General features: G+C 40.6%; 1 protein-coding gene across 8 annotated transcripts in view; it reads right to left on the reverse strand.

The window, feature by feature from the left end:
- Positions 1 to 21,057, reverse strand: part of TENM2 (teneurin transmembrane protein 2) — a 2,373,952-nt gene that overhangs the window by 18,248 nt on the left and 2,334,647 nt on the right. For all 8 annotated transcript variants that reach the window (XM_075601896.1, XM_075601894.1, XM_075601892.1 and 5 more), the window contains 2 exons: positions 11,621 to 11,796; positions 8,035 to 8,270 (listed from right to left, as the gene is read on the reverse strand). In XM_075601896.1, coding sequence (XP_075458011.1) covers positions 8,035 to 8,270; positions 11,621 to 11,796 — 412 coding nt within the window. The remainder of the gene's footprint in view (positions 1 to 8,034; positions 8,271 to 11,620; positions 11,797 to 21,057) is intronic.

The following is a 21,057-nucleotide window of genomic DNA, read 5'->3' on the forward strand; positions in this document are numbered from 1 at the left end:
GGTCTCCTGTAACAATGCTTTATTAAAATCACATATAAATGTGCTTGTGGTTTGTTCCTCCATAACACATGTGGTTTATCACAACAAAATAATAAAGCAAATAAGATGTGACAAAAACATAAATCAATATGAAACCGAACTAAAATATTTCATGACAACACACTATTCATGAAACAAAACACTACAAATAATGAGCTCTCACTAAACAAAAACAAAAAAAAAGATATACAGTACTTGAACATGAAAAAATAAATTGGATGCATTCGACAAAGGATACATTATTATTACAATTTTTATATAGTTGAGGGTCTACATGGTGTAAAAAAAAGTCTGTTTGACAAAGAGTCCCCTTTGTGTCAGCACTAAACCCTGGGAACATGATGACTAAGCAGTGCTACGCCATAAAACACTTTGCAGTGCTGGAAGACACCTTACAGCCCATTTACTTATATTGGTCGTTAGGTGTCTTCTATTGTCAGGAAGTGCCACATGGCAGCTTATTAAAATGGTCCATCACTCAATACGTGCATTGACCACTTTGTCACTAAGATGATGCTGGAACAAATATCCGCGTATCAACATTTTAATGGAAATGTTCTCCCCTTGGTTATGGATACGCATTATACTTTCATTTTTCACAATTTCTTACGCACAAACGTAATCTGTTTTTGTCTAGGGTATCAGACTTTAAAATAATTTCTTATATTTAACACAGATACCAAAGTACAAGATACATTTTCATGTGCTTTACAGCATTTCTGGATCTTCATATGTTGTAGCAAATAAAAATTCCACTTGAGGGTACATTTGCATGTCACAAGACAGGTCTGCAACCAGCCCTTCACTATTATCTCTTAGCATACAATGCATCCACTGCAGCCAGGGATTCTGGGTAATGACATGCAAATGAGCACTCACACTGAGACTAAGTTGCTGTGCATGGAAGAAACATTGTGACGTCACGTCCCAGGCTATCTGTATAGTTGACCATCTCGGTTTCTCATCTGTGACTGTCTTTTTTTATATTGGTAAATAATAATATATTAATTTGGGGGTTATGTGCTCACCTTTTTCTTGTATCATACAACATGTATGTGTTAAATCCTTAAACTATTTGAACAAGCCATATTATCACAACTTCTGAATTGGGTAAAAACATTTTTTTGCCCTGAACCAATTTGATTTAGAGATACAATGGATACAATGCAGATGTCTAAGGGCTGGGACCCGCTGAGCCAGGCGGCGCGGGCGGCCGCACGAGTGTTCACCACCAGCAGGGGAATCCTCCCGAGCCGGTCCAAGTCCCCCCTCGCTGCACAGCTCACTACACGCTGTGACGCGTCAGCTGCAAGGGGATTCAAGGGGATTCAAGAGAATTGTAATCCCAAGTGGCGACGCGTCACGTGGTGTGGCTGTGAGCCAATGAGGAGGGGAGGCTTCGGGGAGTGGGGAGGAGAGTGTGGGGGGAAAGTAGCGATTTTAAATAAACTCTGCAGCACCAAGGAAGTCCCCCTTGCTCCCTCCCACAGACTCTCTCCTCTTGGGGGGGAGGTACCCTTTCCAATTCCCCCCTGCTCTGATCCCCCGGGCTCCGATTCACCACCCACCCACCCCCCGTGTGTATTTGTGAGTGCGTGAGTGCCTGTCTGTGTGTGTGTGTGTATGTGTGTGCCTGAGTGCGTGAGTGCCTGTCTGTGTGTGTGTATGTGTGTGCCTGAGTGCGTGAGTGCCTGTCTGTGTGTATGTGTGTGCCTGAGTGCGTGAGTGCCTGTCTGTGTGTGTGAGCGGCTGAGGAGTTGAGGGGCTAAACAGCTCAGGGGCTGAGGGGCTGAACAGTTGAGGGGCTGAGGGGCTGAATAGTTGAGGGGCTGAACGGCTGAGGGGCAGTCCCGCCCCCTCACGTCATGGCCGCGCCCCCCCATCATGGCCGCGCCCCCCCCACCCATTTGGCCAAGCCCCCCCGCTCGCAAAAATGATCCCTTTGGACCGGAAAAAGCCCCAAGTGCCTCTCCATGCACCGCCTGTCTGCAGTGCGGGCGCGTGGTCTGAGGCAGCGGGGCCTTAGCCTAAGGCACAGAGAGGACAAGGTAGGATAATACTATGTCCTCAAACAGATCTATGGAGCCTGACAGCCTCTCGCAAAAATATAGCAAATAAACAGTAGCATTCTTGTATTCAATTGCAGTTTATTACGCCAATGTTTTGGTCCAAACGCAGTGGACCTTTCTCAAGGTTTGAACTGAAATGTTGAAATAATAAACCACATTCACCGCAATTAAATCCAGGTGTGCTACCTGTGGTTTGTGTTTCATGAGGTTCAGCACCCCCAAGCATTATTATTATATCACCCGTGTGCACTTATACTATATATGTTGTTGTGTTAACCTCTTGCAAAAAAAAAAAAAAAACTTGTAAAAACTGGCTAAATATAAGTAATGTGTGAAATTGTCGTTCTAGAGAATTTACACTGATTTCATAAATAAATAGCTTCCGTAGTATTTGTTTAAAGTAATGAATCTGGAAGGTCAAGTTGAAAGATTATTATTCAGTAAATTATACTATAATACAATGCTATAAAACACTTATGTTTTTTGCATTTGTTCTCTCTCACCACAATACTGTGTTGGGACTGGTCCTGATAACAATGTTTAATAGCTTGTTTATGCTAGAAAACAAGCTAAATATTTTAGGAATATAGTTTATTTTGATTACTTTTTGTAACAAGCTTTTATTTTTCTCTCCCCAATTGCATTCATCGAAAAAACACTGCAGAACATGTGAAATGGGTATATATTGTTTACAGATGCCACAGGCAGGTAATAAATTGTATTGCTTTTATGGAAACTATGATGAATAATTTAAAGTCAGAAAAAATGAATGACCACAAAAGAAAAGTGATACAGAATAGAACAAATAACAGGAATAGAAGAATTAGAACATGTATGTCTAAATGGTTGAGAAGGCAGGTACTATATACTGTACAGTATAGTGTTACTGATACATTCCGTTATAGGGGTAGATCTCAGCACATCTAATTCTGTTTTGTTAAATAGTTTTTGGCCCCTCCTTTCAGGTTCTGAGCTCTTTTTCATTTCTGTGGCAGTCTGAATTTCGCTCTATGCTGAATAGGTAGTGAGTTTGTATAACTGATATAAATAAGATAAATCTATAAGGTGTAATAACGTTAAAAAATATTTTCATGCAAGTGGTGAGATATGCACTTACACAGAAAGGTAGATAAAAGGCATTGGAGAGAATAATGACAGACATTGCCTAGGAACCAGGAACAACACGATAGATTGTCCAAGGGGTATCCCAGAAAGAAATGTCTGCATGGGTCGTTTGCCAAACGATGAAAGCTTTACAAAAGGCTAGCTAGCAATGGCCAGAAAGTTAGTTCCAGACAGGAGGAACAGGGCAAGATGAAAAGCCCAGTATAGTCACTCAAGTGAGGCAACAGTTTGTATTAATTTGTGCGTGGTGTATATGTAGGAAACTTGTTACTCTTTGATGAAGATATCTTAAAAGCAGAGATTTAATTCATGCAGATTTAATTCATGCAAATAGAAATGAATAGTTAACCAAGTACAGGTGCACATTTTGATACCTCTCATTTAATACTGCACTGACCATCTCTTTACTATTGGTACGAAAGTGTGTCCTGAGTATGAGAGGAGTACAGGAGGGCCCCAGTCATGTGGCGGTTTCCTTTCTAAGGACTCGCCGCAAAGCGAAAATCACTAGAAAGCGGAACCGGCGATTTCGTTATGTGCGGCTGCGGAGACCGTCAATGCACCGTTCTACGCATGTGCAACATCGGCAAAATCCCCATTCTGCGCATGTGCGACTCTGGACCGGCCCGTTCTGCGCATGCGCGTCATCGGACCAGCCCATTCTGCGCATGGGCAGACATGGCGGCCCCCTTCTCGGTACCGCCGTATCGGCGGATCGCCGAAAAGCGAGGCGCCAAGAAGCGGGGCCTTGCTGTAACAGAGGAGGCTGAAGGGTGGTCTTTTTTCCTGGTTACAAAGGCTATGAAAGAAAAGAGACAGCTCAGTAGAATGTGTATGTCTGCATGTATGTATGTATGTATATAAATGGCTGGGCCAGCTACCTTTCTGCCTTCCCTGTCACGTAAGTTTTGCCCTCCTCCTGCAGCCTCTGTGAGGGACTGAAGTGGAAATAGTATGGGAGTCTGCGTCTGCCCAATAAGGTAGCAGATCCTGTACCCTCCCTTTTGCACCAAGGAGGAGGTGTCCTATATTATAGAGATGAACCCAGCCCACACAGGGTGGGGTTCAGGCATTACCTCTTCCCCTTCAAAGGTTGAGAATGTAAGCCAAGTCTCCTCCCGGCTGGGAGGAAAAAATGTGCTTAGTCCCTCATGGGCTGGGTGCATTCCACTACTCTAGTGAGACCTCATTATTTCCAGCAGGCCTGTACTATCCTGGAGCCTTGAAGCTATCCTGACAACTGATTGCAATCACTGTAATAATATCATGCAGTGGCAGAATAAAGACCATCCCTTTTTATATATCTGGCTGAGTCCCAATCTATTAACTAGATCAATGGAGATAAAAGACTGTCATGGTGGGGATTGCCTTCAGTTCCACTGGAGCCCACTATGGCTGGTGGCGCTGACACCAAGAAAGAAAAGAACATCCAGGATCACCGTGAGCATGTCCTGTTTCCCCATGTCATCGCGGAACACAGCATCTCCTGAACCAAACACATACATACATACATTTATATATATATATATATATCTACAAAAACACAGAAAAAACAGGCGCACTCATAGCGTAAAATTGTATAACAATAAATTTATGGAATAAGGGATAAAAATACACACTCACAAACAGAGCTGAATAAAATGCATTTTTGAGTACAACTCAGCCCGTTCAGACGCAGGAACCCAAAGAGGAGGACTTCGGTGTGATGTCCGCGGTGTATCTTACCACAATAGCCCCTCTATGTCCCAGCAGGGACCGAAAGCCACGAGGGACACCGCCTTCCCCTTGCTCCGGCGCTACACAGAGCATACACTGAATCAAATCTCGCGTGAGCTCGATGACGTCAGCGAGGTTTCAGCCGGAGAGAGTTCACAGTGTAAACAGGAACTTGAATGTCTGAATGGCTGGTAGCAAAATGCTAGCAACGCAGCAAAAGTGCAATATAGGCAGATGAGTGTCAGTATAAAATATACAAACTGGACAGTAGGCTCCACAGCAATCTCTACGCGTTTCGTCTCGAACGAGACTTCATCAGGAGTTAATAGCATAGGCATTAAACACAGTTATATAGTACATAAGACCAATCAGAGCATAGAAGACAGAGGATTAGTAATGAGATACACATGATGAGTAATAGGGTTGGATTAACCCCCATATATGCCAAAGCACACATAGATACGGATTCACAATTTTAATCCTAAGGACCAAATATATTATTGCATATAGTATTGAGCGCTTGTGATATATAATTAATGCACTAGTTGAAGCGCTTAATACTATATGCAATAATATATTTGGTCCTTAGGATTAAGTGTAGTGCCGGAGCAAGGGGAAGGCGGCGTCCCTCGTGGCCTGCTGGGACATAGAGGGGCTATTGTGGCAAGACACACCGCGGACATCACACCGAAGTCCTCCTCTTTGGGTTCCTGCGTCTGAACGGGCTGAGTTGTACTCAAAAATGCATTTTATTCAGCTCTGTTTGTGAGTGTGTATTTTTATCCCTTATTCCATAAATTTATTGTTATACAATTTTACGCTATGAGTGCGCCTGTTTTTTCTGTGTTTTTGTAGATATCCTCAAGGAAGTGGTGTTCCCTTCATTCGGGCTGCAGAGACTCTTTTGGATAGCAATTGGAATATCTTGGGATTTGTATATATTTTTTATATATATTTTTCTGGACATTTTCTTTTTTTATGTATTTTTTATGCATTTTATTAGTTTAATACATTAATTTTTATTCTATCCACTGTGCTTAGCATAGGTTTTTTATTCTTATCTGTATTATTTTTACTTTTATTTTTACAATCACCTTTTATTTTTATAGAGATATTATATAGTGATAGGTTGGCGCTATTATTTTTTCTCTTGTTGTGATATATATATATATATATATATATATATATCTATACAGTGTTCGACAAACCTATACATTTGCACCCCCAGGGTGAGTGGATTTAACATCGTGGCGAGCTCCTATTGGCCCAAGCAGCACACGTGTGGTACTAGGTGGCGAGTAGATTTGGTGATTTATCGACCACTGTGTGTATATATACATAAGCAACTGTACATATTCCTGTATATTCATTTGCATGTCTTAGACAGGTCTGCAACCCTGTCTTTCACCATTATCACCCAGCAAACAGCACTTCCACTGCAGCAAGGGACTCTGGGAAATGACATGCAAATGAGCACACAGTGCCACTTTTTATCTCATGCTCATGAGATAAAAAGTGGCACTGTGTGCTCATTTGCATGTCATTTCCCAGAATCCCTTGCTGCAGTGGAAGTGCTGTTTGCTGGGTGATAACGGTGAAATACAGGGTTGCAGACCTGTCTAAGACATGCAAATGAATATACAGGAATATTTACAGTTGCTTTATGCTTTACTGTGGAGGGTTTTAGTCACTTTTTTTACCCACCATAACCTTAATATATATATATATATATATATATATATATATATATATATATATATATATATATATATATCAAGAGAAAACGTGCAAACAAATTATATTGGAAGAGTGTAGCAATTAGGAATAGGTTAATATATAAATTTTACCATGATTGTGTCAAAAGTGAAAACAGTCTAAACCATGTGAGTTCAATGTTAGTGGTAAGGGGGGCAGACCTGATGCCAATAGGAAGTGGTGCAGCTCTTCATGGTGATCTTGGAGGTCACTAGCAAAGAGCGCAAGAAACGCTTCTATGGCATAATAAAGATTTTATTAGGTTATGGTTTCAAAAATAATTAAAAGTGCACACTTACAATCGCAGTGGCTGTTCACATGTGAACAAGGTGTATACAAATATATTAAATATATAAATATAATATACAGTATATAAATATATATATATTAAACCCCAATGACCAGCAATTACAGTAAACACTTAATTGAAGTAAATGCCGCTGAAGGGGGTGCCACCAGGTACTGAATCTAAAGGTTCACATACTTTTTCACACATGGATATTGAATGTTGAATCATTTGTGGATAATTAAATGTTGGAAAAGTATCATGTTTTTGTGTTGTTTGTTTGATCGGGTTAGCTTTATCTTTTTTTAGAACATAGATTAAGGTCTAATAATATGTTAGGCTTGAATTATGTGAAAATCCTAGGGGTTCACAAACTTTTCTCGCCAGTATATGTTTATATGTGTGTGTGTGTGTGTGGTGTGTGGTGTGTGGTGTGTGGTGTGTGGTGTGTGTGTGTGTGTGTGTGTGTGAATGGAGCTGACTTCAGTGCTGCATGATATTAGTAGACTAAGCAAATGTTGAGGACAATTGACATGGACCAAGGCTGAGTCAGGTCCATTACCCAGCACTAAAAATACAGGCTTTAGGCACTAACATTGAATAAATGCTCTAGTACTACTGCTATATATTTTACCTTTAATATGCCGTGAGGACATAAAGCAGATGCACAAATTCAATAACATAAAATGATTTGGAAGCTACATTTCATCCTACAAAGGTAGTGCATTGTAATCCTGTATTAATATCCCCATGTCATTGTCATTTATATTGGTTTTCTCATTATTGGAATATATTGCCTCCCTGTCTTTCTATATTCATTCAATTCATTTCTGTGATTAATGCTAAATGTATAAATGAAATACACTAGGCTCTGTGCACATAACTGAACATTTTTCCAATTGTATCTGGTCAATAAGCATCTGTCATATATTTGTCCAAATTATTTTAATAAAAAGAGCAAGACACAATGTTCTCTAAGAATGAAACATTGTGTCAGTGCCAGATAACTGTACAGGATTTAGAAACACCACAGATAATACTTACTCTGAGTTTTCGCCCAAAGACAGTAACTTTCCCTTTGGTCTGCTCTTTACGCAGTCTCCACTCTATTGAGTTCAGCCCATTTTCCATGGGCAGTGAAATATTACGTCTTCCAATTGTAGGTGTCACTGTGCCAGCCAGAATATGAGGCTCACTGTGAAAACTAATACTCATTCCATTGGCATACATCACTCTCAGAGTTCCATTACTGCATAACTGATAGCTGTTTCTTACTTGATCTGGAAACAGACAGAATATTGCTATGGCTCAGTGTTCAAACATTACATGTAATAATTTCAAGCATAACTTATCATTGTAAGTATTACCATTAGCTAACATTATAAATTACCCTATCTTGTACATTGTAATGGAATTGAGTCTTGAACAAAAACTGCTACACATATTTTCTCAGGAAAAAAATATGCTGACTATTATGTAAATGCAGTTGTGTTTACTTTGTAGGTCATGCAATATATTTAATGTTATGATTGTTGTCTGGTTGTGTGTCTCTGAAAAACAAAACATGTTTTCTGGAAGTTTTTACTATTTACATCAAATTAGCTAGTAAGAATTCAGCTGATATCATGAATCTATATTGAGAATATCTACTCTTTACAGATTGTTATGTTGACTTTCACTGCTAAATAGAATTAGATTTAGAAAAAAGGTAGAAACCTCTATTGCTCAAAGGACTCCTTTCTGAGAGCTGAGATCAGCAGAACAAAACAGATTAGTACAAGAAGATCAATTGCTTATGTTTCCTTTATTCTCAGACATTTAGATATGCGCCCTACGGGATATGAGGAATAACCTAACATTTGAAGAAGGGATCTACTGTGCTATTCCTAAAGCTTACAGACAATACTATCTGATAATCACCTGTTTTTTACAGACCAATACATCAATATGAATTATTTGCTATCTTGTTGACTATCTCATTGTGTGTTTTGAAGTTGTGGTCATCTGCTCCCTGTCATTGGATAAACTGATGTGCTCTGGTAAAGAGTTATTTCTACTACACAAACATCATCTAAAACAAGTGGCAGAAGACCTACAGTAAACTAAGGATAACAATGCTAAAGCTGCAGCTCTCAAATGGGGCATAATATTTAATTCACAGAAGTCTGGAATCAAAATACTAACTTACAGATATACAACATGTAATGTAAATTGGGATATTGGAACATTTTAATAGAGCATTAACATTCATGTAAACTGTTATAGTATATGGGATATCTGAAGCTTCCTATTACAATGGGTGAATGAAAGCAGAGGTCTGGCCCACGGAATAATGCAGACTACACAATGTTAGCAGCGATTACGTATATTGTGTTACTTTTAACCTTCTGTTTCCCTAGTGGAGTCTGGAAGAACTGGGGTAGATTAGGGACTATGGGAAAAAAGAAAATAAGTTTACAATTTATAGTAATCTTTCTGCCTTTCTCAGACAGCATGAGCAGACCTTACAGACTTATACTTAGGTTGATTTTGGCAAAAGGTTACTAAGCAATGATCAGGCATTATCCAACAGACCGTAGAGGATATCGGATACTAAATACAGTATGGGCAAGGATAGCAGTTTTAGACCCTACAAGAATAAATGTGTGCTCTTTCTTTAATATCTGCAGCAAAACTGAAACCTCAGCGTAAACATAAGCAGTCTGATTCCATAAATGGGATGAAAGATAAGTGTAACACTTAAACAACAGAACCGCTCTCTCTTGAAGTACATTATAATGGTCACTATCCAACTATCCAAAACTGCCAACAGTTTTGCCGGGGCCCAGGACTAGAGTCTCTACCTCAGCCCCCCTGTTGGCGACCCTTCGAGTCTTCCTGTCTCTCTCTTACACCATTCTCTCATTTCCCTCTCTCACTCACTCTGCCCTCACGCACTCAGCCTTCTCTCTCACTCAGTGCTCCCTCTCTTACTCAGTGCTCCCCCTCACTCTCAGCCCTCACTCACCCACTTGTTCTCACTCATCCCACCCTCTCTCACTCAGCAGGCCCTCTTCCACTCACTAAGCCATCACTCTCTTACTCACTCAGCCCTCACTCAGTCCCCCTTCACCACTCCTAATCATTTCAACTGGGGTGGGGTGGAACCCCGAACCGGATGCAGAAGTTTGTTTCGACTTCCGGGTGGATCCAACTCCCAGCACCGGTCGGGTGCACCAGGGAGAAGAGGGAGTTTGCGACAGAGGGCCTCGCAGCTCAGGAGAACTGAGGCCCAGCAGCAAAGGGAGGACCTGGTGCCCCAACATGGAATTTTGGCCCGACCATTGGGCGAGACAATATTTCAGCATCAGCCAAGTGGGCCACAGAAACCATAGGGCCAGGAACTCTTGTACCAGCCCCCCCCCCCCTCTGTCTTCAGTCCTTGTAACTACACTATGACAGAATTGTAGACCAACTAAATCTCTTCAGTAGCTATATGGGAACTACAGCTGTGTCCATACCCATCTGCAGATGCATAATACATCAGTTGAAATGGCTGATGCTTTTGAACTGATCTGTATGTAATCTCAAATGTTTATGTATATTAACTGTTTTTGCATACTTTTTACAGTGGTTCAAGAAAAAGCAAAACAGTCTGTAAGCGGAATCAATACAGCTGCTAGGATTATATAACCACTTAAAAGTGTGAAAATATGCACTTTCTGTATTTCTTTGGTCAGGAACATCTAATAATAAAACTAATAAGTATCAATATTTAATAAAGGTATTATGATAACATTTGGGAGGAATAAAATGTGTCTTCTGTAAGTAAACATTTTTTTTACAAAAGCCTGGGATTTTTAGAAAACGTGTAGTTTTAATGCAGCAAACCATTACCTTGCCTGGTTTCCGTTTCAGTTCCTTTATTTTTTTAATCCGTTTTTGCAAGATCAAAACACTAAAACAGCTTCAAGTTAAAGATATGAAAGACGTGATTTCTACTGTATATTTCTACACTATAGAAGAAAAATTCATACAGACAAAGGCATAAGAGAACGTTTACCCAATTAGGGACAAGCTTCATAAAGACAACATTTTATGATCACTAAAGTTATATGGCAGTAGTTTGTTTATCATTATATATATATATATATAATCTGTGGTGCTCATTGGGTCAAAGTAGTGGATTAGTGAACTCTGTTCAAATCCCAACGGCTGACGTTGGGCAAGTAACCTTATTTTCCTATGCCTCTGGAATGACAATTGGATTGTATGCTCTTTAGGACAGGGACTCATTGTGTCTGTAAAAATTCCATGTACAGTGTTGCATAAACTGCTGACACTGTATATATAATAAGATTGTATTATTTATAATTGGCTAACATATTGTACTTTTTAACATACAGTACACTTCTGCTGCTGGTTGAAAACTGTACCACAGCTGTGTGTCTCTAATAAAGCTATCATTTATTTTTTACGATGTAACCGTTTCTTCTTGGGCTGAATAAAACCCACATATCTTGTCATCTGATACAAATATATTAGCTGATACAAATGGAGTCTAGTATACTGCAATGTGGAAGAATGGAATATGACTTTTTTTTTTTAAGGAAGTCTCAAATTAAAATGATTCATTTTAGTCAGACATTACCTTGAACCACAGTATATGACGCTTCTACTGAAGAGAGGTTGGTTATAACAGTGACATCATCATCCCGGTTGGAATTTTCTATGTCAATAGTAATGGATTTTTCCATTTCGCGGTGAAGACTGGTAACAACTCCAGTTGGACGTGTTACATTGGTCAAGCGGCCTTCATTGTCATAGCTAAAATGGAATCAATTAAAAACAATATTACCTGAAAGAACAGCAGTACTAACATTAAGATGACAAGTTCACTGAGTAACATTCTCTAACTGAAATAGCTGGATTTGCATAAGAAAGGTCAGCGTAGTACTAAAATCGATCATAACTTCTGCTTTGCCTCTTGCATAAGGTGAACAATTGCTTTTTGTATATCCTATAAAATGAATTTGACACACATTGCTCAGTGATAAAAAAAATATAACTATTTGGTTTATCGTAGAAATGCTTCAGAAATCATTACAAAATGGTATAGGTATCACTATACGGTAGGCCCGCCAACAGGGTGGGACAAAAGGTACTGGAGTCAGCTGGGCTAAGCTTCCGGCACGTCGGAGTGAGAGGGAGGCCTGGCGCGTGCGGCAGTAGCATCATGAGAGGTGCCTGCAGCGGGGCCGGCGGCAACTGCTGTGATCAGCTGCCAGGGCCCCCGCAGCACCGCCACCCCCCCTCCCGCAGCCACTGTGCTGTCCCGCCACCCCCTCCCAGCATCAGGCCATCCCGCTAACCCCACCACCGCAGCATCAGGCCAGCACCGCCACCCCAACAGCATCAGAACACCGCCACCCCCCCCCCCCGCAGCCATAGGGCCGTCCTGCCACCCCCCGCAGCATCGGGCCAGCCCCGCCACCCCCCGCAGCATCCGGGCCTGACCTTAGACCATCCACAAGGTAAGTCTGATTTTTATTTGTATTGGGGGTGTATTTTATATATGTATTGGGGGGTTGGGGTATATTTTTATGTGTATTGGGTGGAGGTTTTTTTTTTATACGTATGTGGTGGCGTTTGGGGTATATTTTTATATGTATTGGGGGGTTGGGGTATATTTTTAAATGTATTGGGTGGAGGGGTATATTTTTTATATGTATTTGGTGGCATTTGGGGTATATTTTTCTATATATTGGGGGGGAGGGGGTGTATTTTTATATGTATTGGGGGGGTTAAGTTAAAGTTGCGCGCTAAATCTTTTTTTAAGTGGTAGGTGCGTTATGGGTTGGGGGGGGCTGCTCCTTTCATTTGTCCTGGGCCCCATGATTTCTGTTGGCGGCCCTGACGGTAGGTTCTACACTTTGAGAGTAATATCAGTCACTCATATTATAGACCTCACTTATGGTGAATATTAGTAATTATAGGCTAAAGCTGTAAAATTCCGGGCATTTCTGAAATCCCTGCCCTCTGATTGGTCAGAATTCCGGGCATTATTCATTCAGTAATACCCGCAATTTTTGACAACTTGCCAACTCACCTCAAAGCAGAGAAGCAGGGGCTCGCGCTGGGAAAACAGCCGGCAAGTTTAAAACTTAACTGCAGCAGCCCTGCTCCTCTCTGTGAGCACACTGCACACACAGCCTCTCTCTCCCCCCCTCTCTCCACCTCCCTCTCTGACAGCTTGCTAGTCCTGTCAGACACTGCTGTGTCCCAACTCGTAACTTTGTTGTTTGCAACAAAGTAATACAATATCTCTCCTCACATCTACTGCCTGTGCCACTAAGGTAATTTGTATTTCTTTGTATCTAATTTGTACTTAATATCATAGTCCCCCAACTTCTCTCCCACATCTCCATTCCCCCCAATTCTCCCCTCAACTCTCTCTCCCCCCTCACCTCTCTCTCTCCCCCCTCACCTCTCTCTCCCCCCTCACCTCTCTCTCCCCCCTCACCTCTCTCACCCCCCCTCACCTCTCTCTTCCCTCCCCTCACCTCTCTCCCCCCACACCTCTCACCCTCACCTGTCCCCTCCACTACTTCTCTCTTCCCCCCTCCTTCACTTCTCTTTCACCTCTCTTCCCCCCATACACCTATCTTCCCCCCTTAGTTGAATTGGAGGGGGGGGGGGAGGAGAGAGACTGCAAAGAAGTAAGTGTGTTGTGTATAGAGGTGCAGTGTTGTGTGTGGGGGTGTGGGGGTGTAGAGGTGCTGTGTTGTGTGTGGGGGTGTGGGGGTGTAGAGGTGCTGTGTTGTGCTGTGTTGTGCTGTGTGTAGAGCTGGGGGGGACAGTGCAAAATTTAGTAAGTGGTTGCATTTTTTATTGTGGCTGCAGTGTGTGTATGTGTAGCAGCAGTTTGTGTGAGTGTAGAGCTAATGTGTGTGTGTGTGTGTGTGTGTGTGTGTGTGTGTGTATATAGAGCTACTGTGTGTGTGTGTATATAGAGCTACTGTGTGTGTGTGTGTGTGTCAGTAGCAGTGTTTATGGGTGTAGCATGTGTGTGTAGCAACACAGTTTGTGTGTGTGTAGATCTGCTGCTGAGTGTGTAGAGGTGCTGTGTAGTGAGTGTAGAGGAGGTGTTGTGTGTCTAGAGCTCCAGTGTGTGTGTATGTGTGTAGAGGCACTGTGTTGTGTGTGGTGTGCTCGTGTGTGTGTGTGTGTGTGTGTGTGTGTGTGTGTGTGTGTGTGTGTGTGTGTGTGTCAGCAGTTTGTATATGAGCTGCTGTGTGTGTGTACACAGAGGAGGTGGCAGTGTGTGGATATAGATATCTGCAGTGTAAGGGTATGTAGAGGTGGTTTCATGTATTTACCATTTTATTTTAATAAAAAAATCTATTTAACTATACAAAAGTGTCTATTATTTATGAAATAAGTCAACATTTAGCCTATAATAGTAATAATCCCCTCAGAACATGGCATTACTGGCCAATAATGCCCTGGTTGGGTTAAAGTCCCCCGGCTTCGCCTCGGGCCTTCAACTCTTCCAGCCAGGGCATTATTGGCCAGTAATGCCATGTTCTGAGGGGATTATTACTTAAATATTTTATATTTTGAAAATTCTACAAAGTTGCTTTCATGCATCAGTATGAAAAGAAAGCTTAATACAATGGCCTGAACTCTTCTGAATTATCTATTTTTAAATCACTAGCACTGACTGCCCACATGCATTGGATGTAATACAAGGGATACAAATGTCAGACAAATGGCTTAACATTGTTAGGCACATTTTCATGGTAAAAAAAGGGTGTGTGTGCCGAGCACACGCTTTGTAAGTGAAACTTCTTTGCGTTTTTCCACTGAAATTGTATTTTGATTTTTAGGATTTTGATTGAATGAAAGACTTTTTTGTTTTTCCCCAGCAGAAATTTCCATAGTATGAGTTGGAATAGATGAGAAAATTGAGTTATGATAATATTTTGGATTGCAAAGTATCTAAATGCCGTTATTCTCAAAAGTCTTTCATTCAGTAAAAATCATTAAAATCAAAATACAATTTCAGTGACAAAACACAAATATTGACTATATTATAATAATCTATGTAGACTTCATGTGTTATATGTTTACATAGTAATAGATGGACAAGGGCACTGCTGATTTTCAATGATAAAGAATTTATTGTGCCATAAAAACACACAACGTTTTGGCCTGCTAGGCCTTTCTCAAATGAAGTGGCCACAATAAAGTGGCATAATAAATTCTTTATGATTGAAAATCCGCAGTACCCTTGTCCATCTATTACTTTGGATATACTGATTGATATGCAGCTCTTCTCTGAGACTAGGAACACCGGTAAATGTATCAGAATTAATTATATATTTTTGGTGTGCAGCAAACATCCTGAATTTTTATATGTTTACATACCTTGCAACTTTTGCACTTTTCCAATTTTTATTAGAAATGGTACATTTTTTAATTTTTTGCTATTTGCACTTTTATATTTGTACTAACTGTGAATTTCTCTAATATCACTGTTACACACACACACACACACACACACACACACACACACACACACACACACACACACACTGCCTCTGTGTATGTGCTAGCGAGGCTTGCCGCCTCTGTGCATGCTCTGGGAGCAGTGGGTGACTCTGTGCATGTGCTGGTGGTGTTCGCCACCTCTGCACATGCCCTGGTTGTGCCTGCTGCTGCCGCTTCAACACATGTGCTGTCGGCTGCACTGCGCATGCGCGAACATTGTTGAGAACATGTGCGCATGCGTAGACATTTCAAACTGTTTCTGCGCATGCTCGGCCATTGCTGCCCGATTCTGCAGCCTGATTCTGCACATGTGCATTCCCTTCTGTTACAATTTTTGCCCCCAAGAAGGAGTTTTTACCCTATGAAATTTTTCTATGGGCCACTGCCAGCTAAGAAGTTTCACTTCACAAATTGCACTTAAAATTTCTGAAAATTGTTCTGGAAAGTACTTGTGGAAAGCTTTCCATTTATGTATTAGATGCCTGGGAAGCAAAAAGGTTGAGGCTATAGTGTGTGGCAGACGGACTGACACTATTAAGGTCTTTATGTATTGGTAAACTGAGCATTCTGATGGCTAATAAAAGAAAGATGAATTAAAATATGCTATATGATGGGAAACAAACAGCAATAAACACAACAAGTTTACTTTAACAGGGAAATAAAAGTGCATACTGTATAAAATTTCCCCAAATATATTTTTAGGAAATAGATAATAGGTATCATACGGTAGATTTGTTAGCTGGTATTGGCATTTACTGGTGTGTACAGTACTATGCTGTATACGCTGCTGAACTACACTTATGTACGCTGCACTGTCGATAAAGCAGAATTGTTGGAAAATAGAGGCACAACAAATGCTTTTTTCCTTGATACAACTCACAATCTAAGGTGTCTACTGTATGTGTATAGATTGTGCTATAAGGCTGTCTCACATTTTAATCTGGTCTCTAACTGTTACATACGCCTATAATATCTTTAACTGTGCATGCAATGTCTTGTATATAATGTATACCCTGTTCACTTATGTAACTGTATTTGTAACCATGTATTATTTATCTTAACTCTCTGCCCAGGACATACTTGAAAACGAGAGGTAACTCTCAATGTATTACTTCCTGATAAAACATTTTATAAATAAATAAATATGATATTAATGTACAACAGACAGTGAATTTGTACCAGAATAGCCACAGTTGCTAAAGGCCAGATTCACTAAATAATGCCATGTCTTACCATATATACATTTATGGCCTTTCGGTCTTGTAATATGCCTTCAGAATTGTGCTACATTCGAAATGCTAGCACTTTGTTGCACTGAACAACTTTTGTTTTTCAAAACACATTTCAAGGAATGTATGTTTGTAGTCAAGTTTTCTTTTAAACGTCCCGTTTCAAAAAAATGATCATCAGTAGAAAGATGTCATATTGATTATTGCTGTAAAACAACTAAGTCAAGCCTTGATGAACTAAGATTTCACCATTAGATGTCACTGTAAGCAACTAAACCTGCAAGTATGATGATAGCATTGTTCTTTTAAAAAAACAGTTTATCGTCAATTAAGAAAATGGTTAAAAACATTATATTTGTAACACTAATTCGTGATCCGGTGGATGCTATAATGTGACTCACAGCATGTAAATATTCTAGATGAATTCCATGGTCATGCTCCTCAGACTTCCTGTTTTGATATTATGTTGATGTTCAGTTATTTTTTAATAAGGCTCTCCAAAAAGCTATGTATTATTGTTCTTTGTATCATATTGCCCAGTATGGCCAGCTAACAGTATGTGGTTATATGGATCAATAGAAGGAGTTAAAGTGCAAGTGATCTCATATGACTGTGGTACATGCAGGATCATTCTGTATAATTCCAAAGTGCGGGGAAACAGTTTCAGGCGAGGAGAATCCTTCTTGTGCAGCCAACACAACATACACAAACAAATTCTTCAAAGTACAGGTCTCCTCTAAGACAGAGTTACAAAATAGAGCTCTACTCACAAGTTCATAATGCAATTATCCATTTAATGTGACAGCCAAGAACAGTGGAAAGACAACGTTTAAGGTACCATATGGATGAAAGGTCCATATGGGACCTGAAACATTGTCTTTCCACTGTTCTTGGCTGTCACATAAAATGGAGAATTGCATTATGAACTTGGGAGTAGAGCTCTACTTTGTATGGCTACGATTATACGAGGAGCTGCTGGGCGGCAGCGCAATGCGGTGACGCCAGCGCTGGGATCCGGCAAAGTGGCAAGTTGAACTGCCGGCAGGAGGCAGTCGGAGGAGACAGGGAGGTGTGGCAGAGGCGTGGCCATGAGCGGTTTGCCCTCATTGGCTGAACCAGTCACGTGACGCGGCTGTTGCTCCTGGAAAACAAAATCTCCTGTCTGCTCTCCAGTCTGCCGCTTTGCAGTTCGGCCATCGCCATGGGTATGTTTACTTTCATTGAATTTATGCTATTTGTTTTTCAGCCGCGTGGCATCGCGCCACGCACCGCTGGCGTTTTTAGGTATAATCACGGCCTAACTCTGTCTTAGAAAAGACTTTTACATACCATTCTGTTCCATCTCTCCCATAGTTAGTTGTTATTACGTATCTAATGTACTGAGCTAAATTAATGAGATTTGTGGGTTAGTGGAAAAAAAGTACAATTTCCTAGAAATATATGAATATGAGAATAATATTGCAGTATATGACACTCAATCCAAGTAAGATGACAGATCTGTCTTTGGTGACATCTTATTTAATAAGACAGCGGCTATCAAGGTACTTGACTTCTCACATCCACTTCCCACAAATGGTCATAGGTCAGCGCAGTTCAATGCAACAGTTCTTCTTATGAGGGGGCAGACAAGTGCATATGTGTCAGTGAGGTGAAGAGAGATTGGTACAGCAATTACTGTAGCAAATAAAAAGGCAGCGCCTCACAGCCTGTTACAAGACAGATCTCTGCAGACAGGTAGAAAGTATGCTGCTGTTCTGTTGGAGCCTGCTTTCATACACTACCCAATCAGAGAAATGGAAGGTGGCCACAGCACTCACAGTTGAGGTTAAAAATGCAAACACTATATTGTTACATAACAAATAAAGTAACACAGCTCTTGTTACCTGTCAGTCCGGAGTCACAGGTCACAAGAGCATATTACAGTTCTTCATTTAATTGATTGAAAAGTTGCACCTGTATCAAACACTGACAGAAGTACTCTGGCACTGACCACTAGAAGTGGTGGATCACACAGTGCAGCTGTCTTTCTCTTATGATTTATGACTGTGCTACTGAATACAGGAGGCACGCAACTAGCTGGCACAGGGAACCAGATTCGGTTACCACAGCTGATGCACAAAGTTTGGATGACATCCTGTGAGTAAGCCGGGGATTGCTTTTTCTTTGCAATGTTGACAGAGGAACTAAAATATATGTATTTTCATGTCCCCAATGTTGGAGTATCTGAGTTTGTGTAAGGATCCATATTCACGTTTATTTGAATAGGAGCTAGGGTGTGCTAAAACCTAGCACCCTGTAGGGAATATTTGCTGCATTGTGGAAGTGAGTGGCAGATAAAGAACCGAGGCCTAGATCCACAAAGGCCAGTTACTGACTTAACGAGACCCCTGTTAACATGTATATTAAAAGCTCAATAATGTTAGGTTTAGTCATGTTTTTGTCTTGCAAAGCCAAAGGCCGGCCCTGAATTCTCCGTAGGGGGTACCGGTAGCAGCTCCACAGTTTTAAATGTCCTAGTGACACGGGTCAAAGGGAGGACGTCACGGGTTCCAATTGATAAGCTTGATGCAGGACATTTAACAGCCATTTCGAAAGCCCCACATAGCGCAGCCGAAGCTGCTACTAGCACCCCCTGCTAAAGTAAGTATCCCGGGAAGCAGGGGTCCCCAGAGCAGAAAGAAATACCGTTTCGTTCCGAAGACCCCAGTTGAAAGCATATAACTCTAAAAACTAAAAAAATCAAAAGGAAAGCAGCTTTGTTTCTTTAAGGAACATAACTAATCATGAAATAATGAATATATATAAAAATATATATACACATACACACATACACACTATATATATACACACACACACACACACACACACACACACACACACACACACACACACACACACACACACACACACACACACACACACACACACACACACTATATATACACACACACACACACACACACACACACACACACACACACACACACACACACACACACACACACACACACACACACACACTATATTTATTTATTTTTTATTTTTAAAATATTTTACCAGGAAGTAATACATTGAGAGTTACCTCTCGTTTTCAAGTATGTCCTGGGCACAGTTAAGACAAATAATACATGGTTACAAATACAGTTACATAAATGAACAGGGTATACATTATATACAAGACATTGCATGCACAGTTAAAATATATATTATGGGCGTATGAAACAGTTACAGACCAGATTAAAATGTGAAACAGTCTTAGATTTGAAAGAACTTAAACTGTTGGTGGATGTGAGAGTCTCTGGTAGGTTGTTCCAGTTTTGGGGTGCACGGTAAGAGAAGGAGGAATGGACGGATACTTTGTTGAGCCTTGGGACCATGAATAGTCTTTTGGAATCTGATCTCAGATGATAAGTGCTGCATGTGGTAGGGGTGAGGAGCTTGTTCAGATAGCTGGGTAGCTTGCCCATAAAGAATTTAAAGGCAAGACAGGAAAGGTGAACTTTGCGCCTAGACGCGAGTGATGACCAATCTAGTTCTTTGAGCATTTCGCAGTGATGTGTGTTATAGTTGCATTGGAGAACAAAACGACAAATTGAATTGTGTGTGTGTGTGCGTATATATGTATATATATATATATATCATCTATTCGGTATCATCTATTCGTTCTTGATTATTAAGCTCGGCTAACACGGTACAGATACCTCTACATCAATATATATACTGTGGGCACTTTATAAATTTATATTTACAAACATACACACACATAGCCACAGAACGGTATCATCTATTCGTTCTTGATTATTAAGCTCGGCTAACACGGTACAGATACCTCTACATCAATATATATATATACAAATAAACGCATTTTGTTAGCCACAGAACGGTATCATCTATTCGTTCTTGATTATTAAGCTCGGCTAACACGGTACAGATACCTCTACATCAATATATATAATATTGATGTAGAGGTATCTGTACCGTGTTAGCCGAGCTTAATAATCAAGAACGAATAGATGATACCGTTCTGTGGCTAACGAAATGCGTTTATTTGTGAGACCTTTCGAGATACACTGATCTCTTCTTCCGGCTGTGTTACAATGGATAAAGCAAGAAAGGTTTTTACTTAAAAACAGTGCATCCTGGAATGCATCTGACTGAAGCCTATCCCTCCCCCTGTGCAGTATGCGATTTATGACTTAAGGTGTTATATGGTCCCTGAATGTTAGTGATGTAAGAGTATGTGTGTATGTGTATATGTATGTATGTGTGTGATGTGTGTGTGTGTATGTTTGTAAATATAAATTTA

Source organism: Ascaphus truei, chromosome 5 (genome assembly GCF_040206685.1).
Source record: "Ascaphus truei isolate aAscTru1 chromosome 5, aAscTru1.hap1, whole genome shotgun sequence".
NCBI lineage: Eukaryota > Metazoa > Chordata > Amphibia > Anura > Ascaphidae > Ascaphus > Ascaphus truei.